The 24,126-nt window shown below is 35.9% G+C and overlaps 2 protein-coding genes across 3 annotated transcripts; both read right to left on the reverse strand.

Moving 5' to 3' along the window:
- Positions 1 to 10,161: 10,161 nt before the first annotated feature.
- On the reverse strand, positions 10,162 to 12,483 carry LOC137813884 (nascent polypeptide-associated complex subunit alpha-like protein 1). The gene is made up of 4 exons (XM_068616350.2): positions 12,137 to 12,483; positions 11,467 to 11,542; positions 10,819 to 10,949; positions 10,162 to 10,718 (listed from the first exon to the last, which is right to left on the reverse strand). The coding sequence occupies exons 1-4, from the start codon at positions 12,194 to 12,196 to the stop codon at positions 10,386 to 10,388; spliced, it is 600 nt and encodes a 199-aa protein (XP_068472451.1). The 5' UTR covers positions 12,197 to 12,483; the 3' UTR covers positions 10,162 to 10,385.
- Positions 12,484 to 13,276: 793 nt separating this feature from the next.
- On the reverse strand, positions 13,277 to 23,006 carry GTB1 (global transcription factor group B1). 2 transcript variants are annotated; one of them, XM_068616349.2, is made up of 17 exons: positions 22,774 to 23,006; positions 22,579 to 22,677; positions 21,538 to 21,664; positions 21,039 to 21,111; positions 20,765 to 20,918; positions 20,219 to 20,354; positions 19,892 to 20,138; positions 19,582 to 19,791; positions 19,380 to 19,493; positions 18,897 to 19,283; positions 18,719 to 18,823; positions 17,865 to 18,644; positions 17,164 to 17,305; positions 15,879 to 17,053; positions 15,015 to 15,224; positions 14,441 to 14,939; positions 13,277 to 14,193 (listed from the first exon to the last, which is right to left on the reverse strand). In XM_068616349.2, the coding sequence occupies exons 1-17, from the start codon at positions 22,802 to 22,804 to the stop codon at positions 13,643 to 13,645; spliced, it is 5,040 nt and encodes a 1,679-aa protein (XP_068472450.1). In that variant the 5' UTR covers positions 22,805 to 23,006; the 3' UTR covers positions 13,277 to 13,642. The 2 variants fall into 2 exon arrangements, with proteins under 2 accessions (XP_068472450.1, XP_090158047.1); XM_090301921.1 differs by lacking the exons at positions 18,719 to 18,823; positions 18,897 to 19,283; positions 19,380 to 19,493; ... (6 more) ...; positions 22,579 to 22,677; positions 22,774 to 23,006 and having other exon boundaries at positions 17,164 to 17,394; positions 17,865 to 17,999.
- Positions 23,007 to 24,126: the final 1,120 nt, after the last annotated feature.

Here is a 24,126-nt window from a genome sequence, read left to right on the forward strand (position 1 = left end):
CAACAAGTCACCATAAGTTTTGATAATAACCAATAATATCAATTTTTGGTATATCTAACGAGTTTGTCAAATGTGATTCACATGGAGATCATCTAGACAAACAATTATTGCAAGGTAAATAATGGAATCAAAAAATTTGAACTTAAAATGGTTAGTAAAGTTGAGTAGTTGAAAAAATTCTTAGAAAATGTTTTATTAGGAATGAAACTCCATCAGTGTTAATGCATTGTGATTGTTAGTCAACAATAACAAGAGCTAAAAATAAAATTTACAATAGAAAAAAAAAATAGAATATACAATTGAGACATAATTTTATGAAACAACTACTAAACAGTTGAATAATTTCCATTGATTATTTTATGTCATAACGAAATTTAGCAAATCTTATGGCAAAACCCCAAAAGAGAAATATGATTTTAGAAAGATTGAAAGGACTGAGACTCAAGTCAATTGCAAACAAATAAGTGTTGAAAATCTAACATTTGTGATTGGAGATCTATGAATAAGATTCACATGGCAAAAACTAGTCACTTGTCAGTTTTGCTAGTATTAAAATTTATTTAAATCAATTTTTTTCCATTCTTATGGTACGTGAAAGTATTAGATATTTAATCTTTGAAAAGATAACATTTATAGTTAAATTTTATGTAGTATGAGGTACTTTAATATTTTAGAGAGTTTTTAATGATTTTCACATCTCTTACGGGTGGTATTTGATTTGCAAAACACACTTAATGAAATCACCTATATAAGTGTTAAGTATAATCACTTCCATGAGATATTGAAAAGATCTTTGGAACACTCATGAATATCGGACATGCACATGGCTAGTAAGTGCACCACAATGATAACAACAAGAGTTGTAGGGATATATTGTGATTGATTAACTGCTAAAAATGATGAGTATTTTTGTTCGTATAATTTACTAAATCAACTATGTGTTAAGTTTTCTCAATATAGGACATATACATATAGTTTATTACACCAATTTTGATACATTACATTTTATCCTAAACTTAAGATTTTCACATTTTTTGATATGTGGGAGATTGTTATAAGTATGTGATATGTTACAAAAGGTAAAAGATGGAACTTATATATTCAAAGACTAGCACATTTAAAATATTAAGATATGAGATTGGATCTTCTTTAGAATTTGTAGAATTTGCAGGCAGTTTTCAGTTCAACTTTTGTTAATTCCCTCCTTGCTTGGAAGAAATTATTTACAAGATTTGCATCCTTCATTCTTTAAGTTTTCTCATCAATTGTCCGAAGTGTTCCTTGAACGATGAAGATTGTGCCACCTTAAGTGACAGTGTGATTAATTTGATTTTGTTTCCAACCATATCAATTACAAATTAATATTACAATTTTAAAATATCATGTTGGTGCGGTTATCATGTTTGTTCACAGTTTCATGTCTAATAAAACTATTAATATTTTGGTGTATTTGTCTACAAATTTATAATATCTATCCACTTATTTCACTTATTCGTGTTTTTATATAAGTAAATATTTTGGATTATCTAAGACATCATTGCTAAATAAATTAGGTATAACTTTTCATCCATAATCACAATAAAAATCGACATGATGCATACAAATAAGTTTGCTTTCAAGATTATTGAAATTTCATTATAATCAATTTTTTATAAATTTAAAGGGTACGTTGATAAAAATTAATTATTGATCAATCGTGGTGGTGGAGAGACTTAGCTAAGGTTTGTGGGGAGGAGAAGAAGAGGGTTGGTTCCAAAATGCTACTGTCTGGAAAGTTGGTGTTGGGGATAAAGCTAGATTTTGGGAAGAAGCGTGGACCTACAACAATAATCTCAAATCTTTGTATCCTAGATTATATTCTTTGTCTATGGATCAAGGTATGACGATAGGCGAGGTAGGCTCTTGGGTGGATTCTGGATGGCAATGGCGGCTAAACTGGAGGAGGGCTAGGTTTAAGTGGGAATCAGAGCTGGAGGAAGATATGCTCTCAATCTTGAATAGGGGTGTTATGAATAGGAAAATTAATTATCATCTTGTATGGGAAGGGGATTCTAAAGGTGTCTTTTCTGTGAAATATGCTTATGTTCTCTTGGATTGTCATTCCAATAGTCCAGCGGATGGCGTCTTTGTCTTTTATGGCAGGCAAAAGCTCTACCTAAAGCTCTAATCACTGCATGGAGAATCTTACTAAACAAATTACCAATTTCTGATAACCTACTAAGGAGAGGAGTGGTCGTGAACTCTTCTCTTTGTGTTTTTTTGCAAACAGTATATCAATGTCAATATTTTATAAATAGGTCACTACGAGGAGTAGCTGTTGGGAAAAACGGGTAATTTTTCCACTAAAGCAGAACACTAACAGAGCTACCCGACAAATAATATTGAATAAACAAAGCGGAATAATAAAAGAGATAAAGAAGAAAAAACACACCCGAAAATTGTTAACGGAGTTCGGCCAATTTAGCCTAATCTCCGAGCACAGCTGAAACAACCCGCTTTTATTATTATAGGAGAAGATATTACAAATTGGGATATTTTACAGTGAAGGAGGAGAGGTTAATTTATAACCCTCAAACCTCTTTCCCAAACAATGAACCCACCGATGTGGGACTCGGGATTAAGCCAAAATCAACAAATCTCCACCTTGGCTTAATTTCAAGTCTCACCTAATACAAATCTTCTCAAAACATAACAAAAAAATTTTTTGCAGTGCTTCAAATTTGCGCCTCCGAACGCCAACTTCAAATGTGCAAGATATTAACCAAGTCTAAACAATGTTCAAACTTGGCCCTTGTAACCACCTTGGTGAGCATATCTGCAGAATTCTCCGTAGTGTGAATCTTTTGGAGAACAATCTCCTCTTCTTTGAGAATCTCACGCACAAAGTGATAGCGAACATCAATGTGCTTCGTCCGTGCATGAAAGACTTGATTCTTTGCTAAATGAATAGCACTCTGACTGTCAGAATATAACTCAAGTTGTTTCTGACCAACTCCCAAGTCTTTAAGCAACCCATGAAGCCAAATTGCTTCCTTCACAGTCTCTGTAATCGCCATATACTCTGCCTCTGTCGTAGACAAAGCCACCGTAGACTGCAAGGTAGACTTCCAACTAACTGGCGCTTTTGCTAAAGTGAACAAATAGCCAGTTGTAGACCGTCGCTTATCCAAATCACCTGCATAATCAGAATCACAATATCCAACTATGCATTGACCAAGTGATTCATCTTGCTCAAATGCCAATCCAACATCTAAGGTATTTTGGAGGTACCGTAGAATCCATCTCACAGCTTGCCAATGACCCTTGCCCAGATCATGCATGTACCTGCTAACAACACTTACAGCCTGTGAAATATCTGGTCTCGTACACACCATTGCATACATCAAGCTTCCAACTGCATTTGCATATGGGACTTCTCCATGTATTCTCGTTCTTCATCAGTGGTCGGAGATAAACGGCTACTCAATTTCAAATGAGGAGCAAGCGGGGTACTTATAGGTTTTGTATCTTCATGTATACCAAAACGTTGTAGTACCTTCTGCAAATACTGCTTCTGTGACAACCAAAGTTTTCCCCTCTCTCTGTCCCTGTTTATCTCCATGCCGAGAATCTTTTTGACTTCCCTCAAATCCTTCATCTCGAACTCTTTACTCAACTGAGCTTTTAACCTGTCAATCTCAACTTGGCTCTTTGCAGCAATCAACATATCATCAACATATAAGAGTAAGTAAATGTATGAGCCATCTTGAATTTTGCGCAAATACACACAGTGATCATATTTGCTTCTCTTGTACTTCTGATCCTTCATGAACTTATCAAATCGTTTGTACCACTATCTCGGAGATTGTTTCAGTCCGTACAACGATTTGCTATGTTTACAAACCCAATCTTCTTTACCAGCAACCTTGTATCCTTCTGGTTGAGTCATATAGATTTCCTCCTTCAAATCACCATGTAGGAACGCGGTCTTTACATCAAGTTGAGTTAGCTCCAAATTCAACTGTGCTACCAAGGCCAACAAAATTCGAATGGAGGAATGTTTAACAACTGGAGAAAATACCTCATTATAATCAATTCCCTCCCTCTGAGCAAAGCCTTTAGCAACCAACCTTGCCTTGTAGCGAACATCTTCTTTATTAGGAAATCCTTCTTTCTTTGTAAATACCCATTTGCACCCAATTGCCTTCTTACCTTTTGGTAATTGTGCCAGCTTCCACGTCTTGTTCTTCTTCAAAGACTGCATCTCCTCTTCCATAGCACCTGCCCAATTACCACTCTTTGAACTCAGAATGGCTTTTGGGTAAGTGGATGGAATGTCATCAAAAACTGGAAGTGCATAGGCAACCATGTCCATGAAACGAGCAGGCTTCTGAATATCTCGTCTTTGTCTTCTAACTGCAATTGGCGTTGATTGTTGTTGAGATTCTTGGGTAGGAACCTCTTCCTCATCTGACTCTTTTTCTGCCATAGGAGAGTCACTTGTGGTATTTCGTGTTAGGATCACCACTGTTTGCTCAAACTCCACCTGCTTCCGGACACACTCCACCTGTTGCAGAGTACTATCAGCTCCTTATGGATTTACCTTCTTTAACATGGTAGATTCATCAAAGGTAACATCCCTACTGATAATCGTCTTCTTTGCCTCTAGACACCACAAACGGTATCCCTTCACTCCAAGACTAAAGCCCATGAAAAGAGCCTTCTTTGCCCGTGGATCCAACTTTGATTCAATCACATGATAATATGCAATAGAACCAAAAACATGCAAAGAATCATAATCAGTTGCAGGTTTTCCCGACCATACCTCTAACGGGGTTTTGCCATCTATAGCAGATGATGGCAAACGATTGACGAGATGTTGAGCGTATGTCACAGCCTCAGCCCAAAACTCTCTGCCTAACTCAACATTAGACAGCATACAACGAACTTTCTCCACAAGTGTCTTGTTCATATGCTCTGACACCCCATTTTGTTGTGGTGTTTTTCTAACAGTGAAGTGTCGAACTATGCCACAATCTTGGCATACCTTCAGGAACGGGTCACTCTTGTATTCTCCTCCATTGTCTGTTCGGAGAACCTTAATCTTCCTTCCGGTCTGGTTTTCAACTTGAGTTTTCCACTTAAGGAAAATTTCAAGCACATCATTTTTGTTCTTCATAGTAAACACCCAAACTCTCTTGGAAAAATCATCCACAAAAGTGACAAAATAATGCCTACCTCCAATTGACGAAATCTTGGTAGGTCCCCACACATCTGAATGCACATAATCCAGAATACCCTTGGTATTGTGAATTGCAGTGCCAAACTTCACTCTTCGTTGTTTTCCAAGAACACAATGCTCACAAAATTCAAGTTTGCAAGCCTTCATACCTTGCAACAATCCCTGCTTGGTAAGAATTTGCAAGGATTTCTCTCCAGCGTGTCCCAACCTCATATGCCACAACTTCGTTGCCTCGTCATCATTTTTAGTGCTAGAAGTTGATGTCGCTACTATCCCCACCATTGTACTACCTTGATAGTAATACAGATTGTTCTTCCTCACGCCTTTCAACATCACCAGTGCTCCTGAAGTTTCTTTAAGAATTCCATCTCGCATTGTCACAACTAGGCCTTTAGATTCTAAAGCCCCCAATGAGATGAGATTCTTCTTCAACTTTGGCACGTACCGTACATCTCGCAAAATTCTGGTGGATGCATCATGATTCCGCAACTTGATTGAACCTATCCCAGCTGTCTTACATGGATTATCATTACCCATTTAAACAACCCCGCCATCAAGTTCTTGAAATTCAAATAACCATTCCCGAATGGGACACATATGATAGGTACAACCTGAATCTAATATCCACTCATCTGGATACGATGATACTGAAAGCGATACAATTAAAGAGATATCTGATTTCACATCACTTTTGCATTCTGCAACATTTGCATCTTGCGGAGCCTTCCCTTTCTTTTGCAGTTTTGGATAGTTTTTCTTCCAGTGTCCTTTCTCATGACAGAAAGCACACTCATCTTTGGCAACGGCTCGACCTTTAGACTTGGACCTCCCTCTTCTCCCCTTTGTCTGGCTTTGTTGACGACCTCTTGCCACCAATGCTTCTTTTGATGTCGTTGATTTGGTTTTCATCTTATCCTGCTTTCTCAATTCATGACTATATAAAGCAGAACAAACAACATCTAACGACACATTCTCCTTCCCATGAAGGAGTGTAGTCACCAAATGTTCAAATTCATCAGGAAGAGATGATAACAACATCAAAGCCAAATCCTCATCCTCAAACTTCACATCTAAATTCAACAGGTCTGCTACTAATTGATTAAACATAGTGATGTGTGCATTCATAGTAGTACCTTGTTGGTAGTCAAATCAGAACAACCTTTTCTTCATCAGGAGCTTGTTCTGACCATTCTTCTTCAGAAACTTGTCCTCCAATGCCTTCCACAGTTTGTGTGCAGAAGTTTCATTTTTTACAGCATACTTCTGCTCTCTGGACAGGCAAAATCGAATAGTTTCGCATGCCAACCGATTGATGATGCTCCAGTCTTTCTCCTCTACCTCTTTTGGTTTCTCTCCTTCAATAGCAATATCAAGACCCTGCAGAAAAAGAGAGTCCAATACCTCTCCTTGCCACATGCCAAAATGTCCAGTGCCATCAAATATTTCCACCGCCAATTTCAAAGTGGACACCGGGAACCTCGACCATGATGACGAGGAGCCCGACACTCTGGATACATCCTTCGCTTTTTCTTCTTGATTTGTCATTACAAACTCAAAATATAGTATTCAATATTACAAATAATTTCAAACAACCCAAGGGCGAACCTTCGGCTCTTGATACCACTTGTTGGGAAAAACGGATAATTTCCCCACTAAAACAGAACACTAACAAAGCTACCCGACAAATAATATTGAATAAACAAAGCGAAATAATAAAAGAGATAAAGAGGAAAAAAAACACGCCCAAAAATTGTTAACGGAGTTCGGCCAATTTAGCCTAATCTCCGAGCAGAGCTGAAACAACCCGCTTTTATTATTATAGGAAAAAATATTACAAATTGTGATATTTTACAGTAAAAAAGGAAAGGTTAATTTATAACCCTCAAATCTCCTTCCCAAACAATGAACCTACCGATGTGGGACTCGAGATTAAGTCAAAATCAATCGTAGCTACTATAAGTACTACATAATATGATCATTTCTTATGTGTTACTGCATAAATGAAAATTAGTCATTTTTTTTTTCAATCGGATAGGCAGGTGAATAATGTAAATTGACTCATTAAATTTAAAAACATAAATAAATAGTAGTTTTTTTAACATTAGAATATTTAAATGGTTAATTAATATATTTTTAGGTTGCATTTTCTCAATATATATATGAGTCAGCTCACTTTTAAACAACTTTAGAACTATTTGAGTAGCAGATTGGGTAAGTTGGATTAACTTTAGATCAAAATTGACAATGTTTAAAAAAAATTGAATTTAACCTGTGGAACACTAGAGAGTGGGATTGTCTTCCTAGTTCAGTTATATCTTCAACTCAACACCTTTTAAGTGCTGATATATTAACACTAAATAATATCTACTTCACAAACTAATAAAATAATATTTAATTTACTTTTTAATTTGAAATATTATTATATTATTATAATGTGGTGTCAAACATATGTTTTTACTAAGAAATTTTTTCCACATCTTTAAATTGGTCTTCAACATCAAATTGTTCCAAGTCTGTCCATTTCAAATTTATTGATTTTCTCCACTTAAAATAGGTTTAGTCAAAACCTGATGAGTTCATAACCACACATAGGTCTTTCCGGATTCATCTCTAATTAGATTGTTATATGAAAGGTCAATTGGAAAAATTATTCTTGTATTATATAAATTTGAACTTGCATCTAATTTATGAGTAAAATGATAAAAATATCCATGGGAAATAGTGAAGATGATGTTAAATGAAAGAGGGTGCGAATAAAAAGTATTTTTGAAATACATTTTTTAATTTGGATTTTGAAAATACCTCTATGAATTCTAAAAATAAATTTCATAATCTATTTTTAAATTTTGTATTCTAATTTTTTTTTTCAAAATGTATTTTTTGCATTTTGAATTTACTTTTCTGAGATTTTGATATGTAAATTGTATCTTTTGAATTCTAAATTTTTAAATCCAAAATAAACAGTTTAGGGTTTATTTCAAAAAATAATAATAATAATATGATGTAGGTTCAAATTGGTATATTACAAGGAAAATTTGTCGTGATATCACAATTCACTGAATAAATTTATAGGGGCCGCCAATTAAATATGGATTTCTCTCTAACTTCATTTTGTGTTATTTCTTCACTATTTCAAACACACACACAAAGCAACCAACAAAAGCAAAATCCAAAAGACAAACAAGCAGTGAGGCTATGCGCTTCAGATTGAATTGAAAGAATCATAGCACTGCTGTAAAAACAGTTCGTTCACACACGGCTCAAGAAACTAATATTTCAATATACATCCTAGCTTTTTTAAATGTAAATACTTACATATAAGTATTTTTTTAATGAACATATTAATTTGGTGGCGTGGAGGGTTTGGACAATTTTCTTTCTCAACCCTCAACCACTCAACATTATCCAGGCAAATTCTTCATCCACCTATTAGTTTCTTCTAACACCCCATATTTTCAAAATACCAAAATTGTCAATTCTAAATTTTACAATTTAAAATGTAAATTTTGTATTTTAAGTTTTACCATTCTAAATACAAAATTTACATTCTAAATTATACAAATTTGTATTTTAAATTTTACAATTAAAAATATATATTATAAAATTTATATTCTGAATTATACAAATTTGTATTTCGGATTTTACAATCTAAAATATAAATTATAATTTGTATTCAGAATTGTAAAATACAAAATACATAATATTTTGAATTATTGTATTCTTAATTGTAGAATCTGAAATATATTATGTTTTGAATTCTAGAATTCAAAATACATTAAAGCTATTAATTCTTATACAGTTTTTTTTTGCTTAGACGATGAAGATGAAGCACTGCTACGACTGAACATGAGAGGTATTGTGGCATTGGAGGTGAGGGGCTACTGCAGCAATGACACTGGAGGTAGAGAGTTGCTGCAACGGTGAAAGTTTGAGGTGAGAGTTGTTACAACTGAGAGGGGAAGAGGGGTGCTCAATGAAAAAGATGGTAATTTGTCATATTGTTTCTTCAGGTACAAGAAGAAGGCATGGATGTGCAGGAAGAATTTTCCAATTATCCAATCTCAAACTGACTTTTTTACCGTATTTAAACCGAGCCCGTACACCTTAGGGTTGATTATCACCCTTAATTTGGTCTGTAAGAGAGAAACAAAATAACATAATCATACATGTATCAAGATTCATGAAGAACTAACATACTTTTTTATCACTCGTTTTAATACACTCTACTGTTAATGAAAAGTTCATTGAGAACTACAAAAACAGAAAAGCTTGTGATAGAAGAATTGAGATATACAAAATTATAATTTCAGTAGATTTTAACTAATAATAGAAAGAATGTTCAAATAAGAGCTTTAGAAAATGTTGGTAAAGCATTACACCTCTTTGCCACGGCTCTAGCAGTGTCAAGCACCGTGCCAAGCAAGAATATGCTTTAGCGGTAATGTTGCAGATAGAAGAACCACCTCACTAACGTCGACAATCTCTGATAACAGCATCGCATGGGGATTCTATGTGGCTCTTCATCCAGCTATGCTAAACATTTTTCATATCTATCACTATCATCTCATTTGCTCAGTACTTGAAACTGTTCCCTAACTGATGTTGCTTGATGGGAAATAATTTCAGAAGTCTGTCAACTTAATTCTGTGTTGGAAAGATGCAAGAAACTTCTTTTAGGACGGCTTGGACACACCCTTTGAAACAAAACCCATATCTTTTTTGTCTGTAACCAATTCATCTATCCTAGCCAAAGGAAACAAATTCAGGTTTGGTGCGTCGACCACATCCCTTGACCATAGGTTCACCAAGCGAGATACCTTGTCTGAACTACATAGCTTCGGTGGCAATGTCATGAAATCAGGCCACCTTCAACCATTTTTTATTTGACCCTGCTTATAGTGCAGAAGGAGCACCACATACTTGTTTTTAAGTCATACTAATATAGAAACTAGATAGCTGCTGATTATGACTGCCATTCTTGACAAGAAACATACAATTGTAGAGAACGAGTCTATAGTATTTTCCTCCTATGCCGACAATTACAAAGAGAATAAAATAAAGCAAAGGTAAATATTAGCAAACCACTTTCCAAACAGAGCAAAATTTTGACTGACAGAAAAATCGCTCCACATTTCAAATTCTAAAATTCTCCCAAATCTGACCATCAATTAGTTAGCTCCATAATGGCAGCAACAATATCGCCATTGGCAGTTTTGAGGGCCTTAACAGCTCTTGATCTTACCACACCAGCTTGAGTCATCACCAACTCTATATCCTTGGGATCTACATCAGACTCGTCCACATCTTCATCATCTTGAGCAGTAGCAGAGGTTTCAGGCTTCAATCCGACATTGCTCACATTAGGAGTCTTGAATTGTTCTGCTGCCTGAGTCTGTAGCTGTGAACTCAAGTCCTCAATCTTTGCTTCCCCGAATATAATGTATGTGTCAGAAGTTGGACTCTTGAAAACATCCGGTTTTGAGATAACAAAAAGGATCTAAACAAATAAAACAGAAAAAAAAATTCAATTTTGACCAATTCAAAATAGATGAAAAAATGAAAAGTTAGAATCGGTAAATAAATGTCAAAGTGCTAACGTTCTTGCTCTTCTTGACAGTCACACGACTGACACCTGTAATAGGCTTCATTCCAAGTTTGAGCATTGCCTTGCGACTCTTCTTTTCACTTCTGGTCTGCTTGGATCTACCAGATGTATCACCCTCTAGACCTGTAATCGAATCCATATTGCTATCAGACTATGAATTACATTGTATCCATCAATGCAACTTCAATTCATGTAATAAAAAATAGAGTACATCATTAACTTAGTTGTACAGAACAAAGGCTCTTCACAATCTACATGATTTTTCATTTTTATTTAACATCATATTAAACTGGCCTGTAAATTTCACACGACTTATACACTGGCATGACTAGTTAAAACACTCGTTACGTAAAAATATTGAACAACTTTGAAACCATGATGATTAAATCCTTGTTAAACAAGGCCCCGTAAAAAAGAAGGAAATTGAAAAATATTGACCAAAAATTTCAAGAATAAATTTCTTATTTTAAGATCACTTCTGAGAGTATAAAAGCAACCAAAATAAATCTTATCGACCTTGTACATTCTACGTGCTGTATACTAATTCAAACGAAGAATGCAAGCAAACATTTGCTAAATTCAAGAATGAAAGTGGGTCTATCATCCACACCACTCCAGTTAATCTCAATTGCCAACTTACCTTCAGCATTGTCATCATCCTCATCGTCTTCATCATCATCTTCCTCATCCTCATCCTCAACTACAGGCTCGTCATCCTACACATATATTATTCAAATGTTCAGGATATTAAAAAACAAAGCAAATAGTAGGCCATTAAATATGTCGGGTAAAACAGTTATTTGGTGGCTACATTTAACGAATTCTCGGTCATCATTAGGAAATACTAAAGGTTTAACAATAAATCAGCAGAAGTTAATGAAAGTCTAATTTTCAAACAAAGCCAAAGTGTCCATTCATTTTAAAAGATCGAGCTGTTCTCCTATCTTTGGTATAAAGATCATAAACTTGTTTTCAGACAAATAGCTGTAACATTTAAAACCCCAAAAACCTTAAACCAAATTGAATGCTAGCATGTCCACATTCCCTAAAACTAATCGAAAATCTAATGAACACTAAAATACGAGTAAGTCATTGAATTCCAAAACAAACAATGTCCTCTAAAACCTCAATGTTCTCATCAGACAGAAATCCTTAACAGTAACACGGTCCTTTAGATTCTAATTGCCACAAAATATTAAATTATCTTAAAGAACTGCACTCTGCCCAATATGTTAACCTACACTTATATGACTTAAAAAATAAATTAAGAGTAAAAGCAAAGATGTAATACTGAAGGTGTTGATCATTACATGGATCTTTTCCTGTTCGAGGTGAGCCGCAAGAAGATCCTCTTGAGTCTGAGCTGTCATAGCGATCTTTTTAGGTGTTTGACGCTTTAGTGTAACAGACTGGTTCTTCTATGCATACAACACGGACATATCAAACACCCGAAAACCCTAGAACTATTGTTTTATAGTACAAACTCGGGTTGACCCAATTAAACCCGTTGCATCCCTTTCTTTGGGTGCGGTTCGTACGGAAGAACGACTCTCACTTATCTTAACACAGGCCACGACAAATTAAAAACCTGGTTCAACAGGCGCTATTCAAGGTAATTTTTAAATTTACATGTAATGTGTTCAAAAGAAATATACAAATTATTTTAAATATTTTTTGTTATTAGCTAAAACTATCAAAAATAAAATTTTAGACTTTATGTTATTTAATAATATAAAAAAATTTAAGAATAATTTATCAATAATAAAAAGGTATGTTATTAACACTCATTTAATTAATTTGATATAATAAAAAAGTTGTTCGACTTTTAAGCAATAATAATAGAAGTTCAACTTTTAAGTGTGGGTATAGGAAAGTCAATAAATAATCTGTCAATTCTTTCAATAATTTTTTAATGTCTACAAAGATTATTCATTGACTTGTTATAATGGAAAACCTTCAAGTTCACCGAGAGATAAAAGAACAGATAAGAGATTATAAATAAACAATATTTTCGTAGTATATGATGAATATTGCTATTATTATATTAACGTAAAACGATATCACTTAGAGTATATGATGAAATGAAGGAAACACAAGAAAGAAGCATTGACCATTGACAGCCTTTATCATAACTTCTTTTCACCTGATATATAAAAGAAATAGTAAGCTTTGTTTTATAAAGGCTGATCCCTCATTACTAGAGTATGTTGATATACTACTAGACTTTTCATCTAGAGGGTTACCTTTTGTGTGGTAAGCATTGATTAAACATTTTATTGTAAATTGAGATAAGACGTTTTGTACGAAAAGGATTTGTTATACAGCGAAGGACAGTGGATTTTTCTTTTTATTTTATAAGTGATTGTTGTTGCGTAACCTCGTTTTCCCATTGTTAATCGTCAGTTATTTATCTGGTGAAGAGCTTCTAGGAGAATATTTAGAAACAAATATGAGGGTCTTTGAAGACTCGATTTCAGTATTTGGTATTCAAGTGCATCCTTCATAACTCATCAGGAATCCAAAGCATTAATTTCTCCCCTGAAATCCAAATCATTAATTTCTACTGTGATGCAACTGATATAATCATTATGAACATGTGCGGCGCTCTGCATATGACAGTCCCCAACCACCCACACAAGCAGGGATCCAAGTAGAAGGAAACAGTCCGAATTCATTACATTGCAAAAAGAAACCTACCCAAATATCATCATCCATCCATTTCAGGGGGAAAAAGAGGATTGATTACAAAATGACGTCATGATCAACCTACAGCCTGCTTGCTAGTAAAGCTAAACTAAGCTTTCGGAGGTGTGACTTCACCAACCGCCAGAATTTCCAGACCCCCATCCGTTCCCAGCTGCTGCTTTCTTGGGGGCAGCTCCCCAACCGGAGCTTCCTTGATCACCATCACTTGGACCACCAGTCTCTTGTCCCCAGACACCATTGTCATTGTTATTAGCTCCACCACTTCCACCTCCCCAACCACCACTTCCACCACCATTTCCACCACCATTTCCACCACCATTTCCACCACCACTTCCACCACTACTTCCACCTCCCCAACCACCACTTCCACCACCATTTCCACCACCACTTCCACCACCCCAACCACCAGGAAAAGCTTCCCTTCCAGGAGAATTTTGAACTTTGGCCCCCGGAAAACTGCTTAAACCATCATCTGAATCCTTTGTATTATTAGAACCCCACCTGCTGCCCCCGTAACCAGAGTCCTGCCTTTCATTGTTGTTGTGTCCTCTGTTGTTATAAGAACCTCGACCCCGACCACGTCCTCGTCCACCACCGTATGGACGAGGCACCCCACTAGGATGTTCGTCCTGATTCCCATTGTTTCTATACTCACCACGTCCTATAGAACAAAAAATAAATAAGGACATAAATTTAGGTTAAAAAAATTGTCAGGTCTTACTGGAAAAATTACAAGTGAAAACTTGTTGAATAACATGTGAAACTATACTCAATTAACCCAGCAAAGCTGCAAGATCATACAGATTAGATAACTAAACATAAATAATTTAATTAGTTCAACATCCAACTAGAATATATGAAAACTTAAAAAACTACAGATAAAATAAAAAAAAATTAAATCAATATACCTGTCCTGGAACCAGGAGTAGAAGATCGATCCCTATCATAAGAATGACCTCTCCTACCACCCTCACTGTTTGAACCACCACCCCAGCCACCGCCAACAGATGGCCCAGACGAGCCACCAGCTGCAGGGCTACGCATTGGTACCATAGCAGCAACTGATCTAATTGAGGGGGCTGAATCGTGCTGGGGATCATCAATATGTCTTTGAAAATATGCCACAAGCCGATCGATGTCCTCAAACATCTTTTTCCTGAACCTGAATCCTTTTGGGTAAAGCCCAATGTACTCGTGGTGTGGATTCGTACTTCTTATATAAGTTAATATAAATGTGCCAGGATGCTCGTGGGCGATGCCAAAACTATAGACAATGCGCATAGGATACTCAGCTTTCTCGATCCTCAAAAGTTCATCAACTTCTGATTTTGTACCCTTTCGAAATTTGCGATAATTTAGCATTGTCTTTAAGTGAGCCACCAACGGATCTACATAACGGTCCATAACCTAAGCAACAACCAGCGGGAAAATGTTAGCCATATAATCATAAGCAGTGCATCCAGAAAATTTTGGGAACTTTACCTCATCTAAGTCCTCAAAAGTGTCGTCACCAATTTTTAGTGTCTTCCCAATTCGGAGTAAGCTCGTAATGTCCTTGTGCTCCTTCCCACCTTCGACTATATCCTTATGGGCATATACTCCGTCACTAATTTTAAGAGTTAAAGTAAGATATGAAGGTCCTCGTGAACTAGGACGGATAATACTTTCTCCAGGATCTTTGTCAGACAAGAACTGCATAGAGACAAAAGCATAGCTAAGCTAGCAACAAATTTAACATTAAATTTTTTATAAAGAAAAAAATATAAAGATTTTGTTTTCTTTTAATTACTACTTGCAAGGAAATGGTGTTTCATTAAAGATAAAAACCTACCAAATTCTAAGTTCATCACACTGAACCCACACAAATTTTAACAAGAAACCAATGGATTTATTTCATTCTATGATTTCTAAAAATCAACAGTCAAACAAGCAAAATTCATTTATTCTTCAAAACAAGAAGCAGCCAGTGAGCAATAGAATGAAATAAGGAAATATTACTGTGAAGTCATCAAGGAAGACAGCCAGTTGATATTGCAATTGGGCATAGAATGTCAAAGGTCCAGGGCAGCATATGTAAGCATCTATCTCAATTACATAAATCAGTTAGAAGTCATCATACCCAACCAATTTGACCATACAAACCAACGCCAACTCAACCAATTGAATGTGAGGCAATCAGGAAAAAAAATTGCCACCAAGGACTGACATCTAACTTCCACCTTCCAAGACATGACAGGATGTGCATACACAACAAAAACAATTTCACAACTCTGAAAGATCCTAATATGATTCTAAAAAATAAGGTCAATAAAATACAAAATTTAACAGAAATACTCAGTAACAAACCTCCATTGCTTCATCTGCAGTTATGTTCTGGAAGCGTGGATGAACAATCATCCTTGGCTTAAAATGCTTCTTTGCAAGTTCCTTTTCTTTCCGAGCTTTGTCTTGATCGCTCTGAAAGCAACTCCGGTCTTCATGGTAATAGGGGTCAATATCACGATTATTCTGTAATCGATTACTTCTCATTTCACTGTCCTTACAAACAAGGAAGACTTGATATCTATTCTTTTGAATTGACTTGATTTTACAAGTGAGCATGTCACCTTCATGTACCCTATCAGATAATTCAATTACATCTCTCCAGTCATCTGTGTAGTCTTCCTTCATGAGGATTCCAGTCATTCCAGATTCGAGCCCACATATTGCTTTCTGAGCCTGTACTCTTCGAACTGTGACTTGGACAATTTTACCTTCAGCAAGGGTCTCTTCAGTCTCACCTGAAATCATATAGAATTCCTCATCCTGACTTGGTTCTTCATATTGATTTCGCCAGTCCTGAAAACCTTGAATTAATTCTCTTTTTATGTCATAGAAAGTTTGTATTTTGTTCTGACGTTTTTTCCCAGAAGCATATTCCTCAACATCAAGGTTTTTCAAATAACTAGGTCGGTCTCTCACATGCTCTATGGCCATCTCCAGTGCATCATCATCATCATTTGCATCACCTGTTCCATCTTCTTCATACACATCTTTGGCCAACTCTTGTGCAAGAATATAAGATTCAGGATGAATTCTTGTATCATCCAGCAAATCAATAAATTGGCTGCTGCTAGCAGCCAACCCACTTCGCCGGACACGCAAGAAACCAACCGCATTGACAAACACCTTTTTACCAAGTTTATGTTCTGTGAGAAAGTCCTTCCGTGTAAAAATGGCACCAGCTCTTACCAAAGATCTCTGTAAGGATGCGGCCTTCCTTGGACCAAGCCCAGAAATAAATTGTAATGGAGCAAATAACCACTCATGACTTATTGCTAAATTAATGTCTAAGCCAACCTGATTGGTCACATCTACCATAACCTGCTCAACAATTGCAAATTTATCATCTTGGTTGAGAAAACTCTCTAAAGGGCTCAATTTCCATGACATGATTTCCTTTCTAGGTCCGCATAAGGTTGCAACCATTGCCAATGGGTTCTGGAGATAACGGCCAAGAGCAACAGCCCGCCTCACTATTCCTATTTAAGTAAGAAAAACATAATCTTATGCCTATCAATGCTAGAAAAATAGTATGAAATATGGGATTCCTTAAATAAAGAACAAAGCAAACAATCAAATCAATATGTACCTTGCTGTGAAGGAAGTTGTTCTGAGGAAATTCTAGAATTTTCATAAAGACGGGGAAGAGATTCATCTCCATAGACAATGCTGAGCCCATCCATTTCATGCCCCACATCTCTAGGGTTTTCCTCAACCATCTTAAAAATAACCTGATAAAAGTAGAGCAAACCAATGGTAACACCCACCATATAACACGAGCTTTCCCAATACGTGGAGAAGAATACATGAATCAAACAACCTATAGGACCAATCATATCAAATAACTTAGAACAATATGAACTAATGACACGGTTACTCGGGCTATTTATTACAGCTTAAATATAACTATCATGTATAATCAACTTACCCAGGAGGTGCAGGTATCCAATTTAATTGAGCAATGTGTTTAATAATTAACTTTTACTAACAAAAAAGTTCATTCCACAAGGTACATGTTTTATAGGGCCACAGGATGAGCAGGAGAATAATCAAACTGTGTATTTAAGAAAAAAATATATATTATAAACAATTGAAATCACAAAGTGCGTAATTTGTCAGAGGGGGCAGTATGGCAATTAAAATAGGATTGAGAACTGGATCATTCCCATTTGCATGTATGGTTAGCCGATTACAATTAAATGGTACAGGAATTCAAACAACGCAGGGATTGGTATCAATTACACAAACCATTTCATCAACACACACAGACACAGAAACCAAGATGCTAACCTCATATATATCTTCCTTCAAACGGGTGCAAGACAAGTTAACTGCTCCTAAAACAACAACATGTGGTTGGTGATCCGTCATAAACTTCAACACTCGTTCCTGGTCATTCTTTTTCCGTTGTTGGTCATTAACATTTTGTGACCTAAAAGTAAGGGACCCGGTGTAAAGCACATCTAACACTTCTCCTGATGAATCTAACATGACAAAAGTTGTTAGTGGCTTTCCAGGGCCCCAACAGCATGCCATTACCCTTGGAGCAGCCTCATCATCTGATCCCAGATCATTTTCCTTCTGTTGATAAGGTCCCACAGAAACCTTATTCCATAATGCCTTCCCATACTCCATGAGTAACCAATTCTTTGCTTTACTTGCCAATACACCTCTTGCCTCTTTTTCCATTGATGGTAAAAGGAATCGAAAAATGGCATCATGCAGTATCAACTTCCTCTGTTCGTTCCACAGTTGAGCAGATCTGCTAACACTGTCACTAATATAATACTCGTTGAATTGGTCTATCAACTTATTAAGATACTCCTCAGGCAACTTAATAGTAACTTGAATGAGTTTCTCCTCTTCGGCCTTCTGAATGAGGAGCCATTGCACATCTTCAAACTTAGACAATGGCTTCTCCCGCAGCCACTTCACCCCAGCAAACTGATGGAAAGAATCTATTGCTGTATTTCCATCAGCAGTAGGACAAGTTGACACAACTGCATGATCAAGAAAGTGGCTACGAACATGTTTCCTAATGCTTGGCTCACAACTTATCTCAACAGCTGCCTAGAACAAAATAACCAAAAAGATCAAACAGTGGCTCCCTTATAATAATTAAGAATAAAGTTGCAGATCCATACCATGTGCCTGGCACATTTAAGTACTTCTTCAGGAGTATCATACATAGCACATGTGAAGTTAGAAGCCATCTCCTCAGGTGTTTCCTTTGGATCTTCCAACTCTTGCTACAGGGCATGGAGAACAAAATATTTAGTATAAGGTCAAAAAAACAGCAGTTCCAAATCAAAGCATACTTACCAGGTTAACTACAGTTAGACATAATCCAAGTTGCTCAGGACTACACCCGAACCTGCTCGCAACCTCCCATAGACCTGCCTTACTGAAAGTGCTATACATTGACTTCCTTTTCGGCCTCTTGTATTGCCCTTCATCAACACCAGCTTCACCTGGTGGGAAATGCAAGTTGAACTTGGAGTCAACATCATCAACCTCCCTCTCAGACTCTGCTTCCTTCAGTGATCTCATGACTGATTCAAACAATTGACGATTTAAGTTTAGTCTCGTTTCATCATACACGCGACGGGACTCTTCTTCAAAACGTTTACTATAGTATGACTCAAGGGCACTCTTCCGCTTCTGAAGCAGCAACCACTTCTTGTCCAAGTCCTGTAGAGCCCAAAGAACCTACACAGTGCACAATGAATCCATTAGCAGAATTTTAACAAAATTACCATACTGCATAATAGTAACAAAAGACTACCAAAATCAAAGTTCACAGACCTTGTGCCATTTCAGAGTAGGTGTCTTGTCATTCTCGTCACCAGCTTCAGGTTGCTCCAGGTCTTTTAATAGGCTTAAGCATTCCTCCTTCCGATACATTGCGATAAAAGGGATCTAAAGACAGAAAATTTCACCTTACGAAAATGAAGATATCATTAAACTAACAATACATGCAAAAAACTATGGATCGTATATTACTGACATCTAACTTTTGCACATGATGCAGTTCCAAAAATCTGATAATATCATCCTTGTTGATCGGTAGGCCGTCCTTTTCATTATTTTGGGAGTTTGAGATCTTCTTGGAAATCCAAGGGACTGCTCCATTTCCAAGTTGATTAACTATCCATTGACTCTCTTCATCTATACTACTTCCATCCAATGGCGGGGCACCAGTACTTTCATCTGATATCTAAAAAATAAAAAATAAAATAAGAAACAGTTCATCATACAAAAAGTACTTTTCAATAATCAGGAAATTTTTATCTATGTCCATAGAGATCTCAGATGACCTGCATTCTCTCCGGAATATCAAGCTCCCTAATTTGATCATCCTGCTCTGTCATATATTTCTCAGACAGAACAATAGGCTCAAATTCATCTTCAAGTCTAGTCTCTCTGTATTCACTCATTTCAAGATTTTTCTGGCGATTCAGAATCAACTCATCTGGATCACCAAATAATTCTTGAGCTTCTTGTAGAGCTGAGGAAGAGACTCCAGGAGCCTGCCTGGTTTTCTTCTTCTTCAGTTTCCTCTGCCTGTATAGAATGCCATAACAGATCCTTAGATCAGATAATTGATTCTTAATTTAAAAAAACTATAAAAAAAATTAAAATACCTCATAGGAGCTCCATTCTCATCAACTTCTTCTTCATCCACAATGAAGTCGGCCATTTCATCATCTTCTCCAATGTCAGCATCCTCTTCTTCTTCTCCTTGTTCCTCCTCTTCAGCAATGTCTTCAAGTGGAGCTCCTGTAATTCATGGAATGCATAGTAAGCAAGTGCTTGGTTACTGGAGTAGGAATTACCTTTGGCATACACAACGTAATTCCACAATAGGTGTTAAGAGTTTATTATACCAGCTACAACGCCAAAAACATAAATTGAGAAACCAGAATGCATCAGGACATATACATTTCACATCTTTTACTTAGAATTTACAATTTACTATTTTGTCGTCATTAACATCTGAGGAAATTTTCAAATAACTTCAATACTATTTTGGTAATTTAGTTTCAAAAAACATTTTACACATTCAAAGTAAACTCTTTCTATCAAAATTGATCTTCAAAGTTAAAATGTCCGTGAAAAGTAATCTTCAACAACAATAAAGTACTGTCAGTGAAAAACCAAAAGCATAAACAACCATAACCAGAGCATACCTTCATCATCCCCAAATAAACTGCGTTTAAGCTTCTCCTCAGCAGTTCGCCCAACTTTACCACTTCCAACAAACTCCTCCTCATCAGACAGCCCAGAGGGCTCCTCCTCAGTGTCCCTCCGGCCTTTTTTCAGCCGCTTGAACTTTTTGCTCTCCTTAGGAATTATAAAAAAAAATATTGTTTAGAAAATTTGTACATAAAATATAGTAATCATCCAGTAAATTCGAACATTAATAAAAAAAAATTAAATATATATGTACAAAAAATTCAAAACCTTCCGCCGATGAATATTTATATTATTGTCCTCCAGCAACTCATAATCATCTTCATCAAGGACATACTCTTCCCTAAAATAGTGACATTAATTCGTTAAATACCTATCATGAAATAAAAGTACCAGCATCATTGATGTTTTAAATTTTAAACAAGAAATACAGACAAAAGCAGGCAATCAATTTTTTTCAATCCTATGCCTATCTCCCACCAAAAGGGGTACAGAAAGAACTAAGCTGTAGAAGGGGGAAAAAGACAGAAACCAGCCCATGTGCATGGAACTTCTAAAAAAGGAAGATTTACATCGTTCTAAAAACATGTAAAAAGTTTTGTAAGAGGAAAACCTATCAGTTTCCGATGCAAGAGTGATTATCAAATATATCCGATTTAATAAAATATATTTATCTATTATCAGACATTCTGTTTTCTTCTGTAAACATACAAATTCATCAACTTCAATCACAAGCAGAGGTAAAAAAACATGAGGATGGAAAACGGACTTTTTCTTCCTCTTTTTCTTCTTTTGTCGCTCATCGTCACTGTCTGCTCTCTCTTCTTCATCTTGCTCCTCTTCGTCCTCAATGTCATCCACAATAAATCCATCATTTTCATATGCATCTTCCCCTTCTGAAGTGAGGAGGTAAAGAAATCATATCAGAAAAATAACATGACATTGCATAAAGCCCGTCAAAGGATAATCCTATGCGCATAATTTGCTCCAGAAAATAAGACACCATCGGATAGATAAAATTCATATAACAAGCAAAAAACAAAATGAAGAACATCAAAAACAAAACAAGAACAAATCTAAACTCTCAACTGACAATTAAATGACACCACAAAAGGGACTAAACCATAAAATTCTAAAACCATTTGAACAAACAAGCAAACAAAACTCTAAAATGAGCATCACTATGGGAACCACTAAACAACACTCAAAACTCTCTCTGCCACACCTTTGCCCATTCAAACATTGTCCCAAGCCAAGACAAAACTTCGAAGAATGTGAGGGAAGGCCACGGGTAAATGATCCAACAGAAGTAGAAGATAAAGATTAATGATTCACTAGGCTAAACAGAATTCCATGCTCTCTCAAACATCGGAATACGAAAAAAAGCTATCAAAATTCACTCCCTCGTTTCCCACGTATTCCCAAACCGATTTTTTAACATGCACGAGAATATATACATCTCAAGTTTTATGTTCCAGCCTGATAACCAATCTAATCCTCACAGAAAAGTATCATGAAAAGATCACCAAGGTCGAAACTTTAAAGCTGTCTCCAGACATACAATATCAACCTGAGTACCTAAACAAAAGTATCTTTCTGAATTTACCACACGTAACAGCTCTCACTTCCACAGAACAGCACAACAAAAGCAAACCCTAATTTGAAACTCGAATTTTCTAACAAACCCAAAAGCGCCACCACCACTGAAAAAAATTGCCCGCAAATAAAAAACTGAAAAAAAAAGCAAAACAAAAAAATAGCATTCACACAACGCATAGTTCAGAGATATCGACCAAATCAAAGTCTATACCCTCTTCTTCGTCTTCATCTTCGTTATCCACATCGCGACCCTCTTCCAATTCTTCCCCATCAATGGGTTCCCTCTCTTCCTCGTCGAGCTCGACGTCGTCTGCGCGCATTGAACAACCAAAGGAACCGAAAATGTGAGAAACTTCGAAGGGAAAATGAAAATGCATAGAGGAATTAGGGAGTTTCTAGGGTTCACCTTCTTCGTCTGAGATTACGCCTTTGGCCATGATTGAAGAGTTACAAAACGCAAAGAATTAACAAAAACGATAGAGAAAACAAAACGAAACGAACGCAACTGCTGTGAAATGCGAATCAGAAGAATCGAATGGAGAGAGTTGAGTTTGGAAGTGAAGAATGAAAGAGGAGGGTGTTCTGCATTATATTTATAATAATAATATTTATTTATATTAGAGGTTTTGTTAATAGAATAAAAATTAAAAGTTCATTTTCTAAAATAAAAACATTGGGGATATAATATTTTATAGAAAGCAAATACAATATTTTACTCTTTATTATTATGTGTTTTCGGACGTTGAAGGTAGGAGAGGAAAAACAAAACAGTATAAAGTTTTTTTGAGATGTACGTAAAATGAAGTTGACAAGTTTAAGGATGTAAACAAAAAAAATGTTTCCTGCTTTTCTTTTCATTTATTTATTTGCAAAACTGAAATAATTAAGACAACATTATTATGAAAAATAATTAATTTTATATTCGATATGATTAATTATCTTTTATTTACAGTAATAATTACTTATAAAAGTTGTACGTGAGTACCAAACAAGCCATATCATTTAAATTTGTTGGGATATTATTCTCGTAAAAGAAAACAAATGGAAGGAGGCAAAACTCTTTAAATAGAATATGACTCCAAAAAAATAAGATAAGTAGTATTCTATACATATAGTTTATGTTCTTACCCACTTGTTAGAATATTGGTGACATATGAAATATCACTCATCTCAAGTTTTATTACAGTTGAAATGATAAATACATAGTGTACTCTTTCCTCACTCAGTTGTTTTATCCCTAAGGAGCGTTTTCGGTCGAAAAGGTTTTAAAAAGACACTTTAAAAGCATGTGTTTTTATTTTGTACCTACTACATGTTATTGTTTCAAATGTAGGATCACTTGATTAAAGGAGCTGCTTGACAACTAGCAACCCTTACCTACCGTCAACTATACGGTTAAGGCAGTCACTTAACAACTAGCGACCCTTATCGACCAACTACTCGACTAAGGCTTAACAACTAGCGACCCTTATCGACCGACTACTCGACTAAGGCTTAACAACTAGCGACACTTACTGATTATATGCGTAAAAGCATACACCACTCAAAAATTACCTTTAAAGTGGCTATCTGAACGACTACACAATAAGACTGATATGAGCATATCATTTGTTTGTTCAAACTTGTTTTTAAAGACTAACACTTAATTTTGCAGAAATAACTTATCTCAAAGGTGTCAAAGTATGAAGCCGGAATATGAAGCTTGAACGACGCCATGACAAATATTTAATGTCTCTGCCTCGGGACACCCAACAGTCAC

Source organism: Phaseolus vulgaris, chromosome 1, assembly GCF_051622355.1.
Source record: "Phaseolus vulgaris cultivar YP4 chromosome 1, ASM5162235v1, whole genome shotgun sequence".
NCBI classification, from domain to species: Eukaryota; Viridiplantae; Streptophyta; class Magnoliopsida; order Fabales; family Fabaceae; genus Phaseolus; species Phaseolus vulgaris.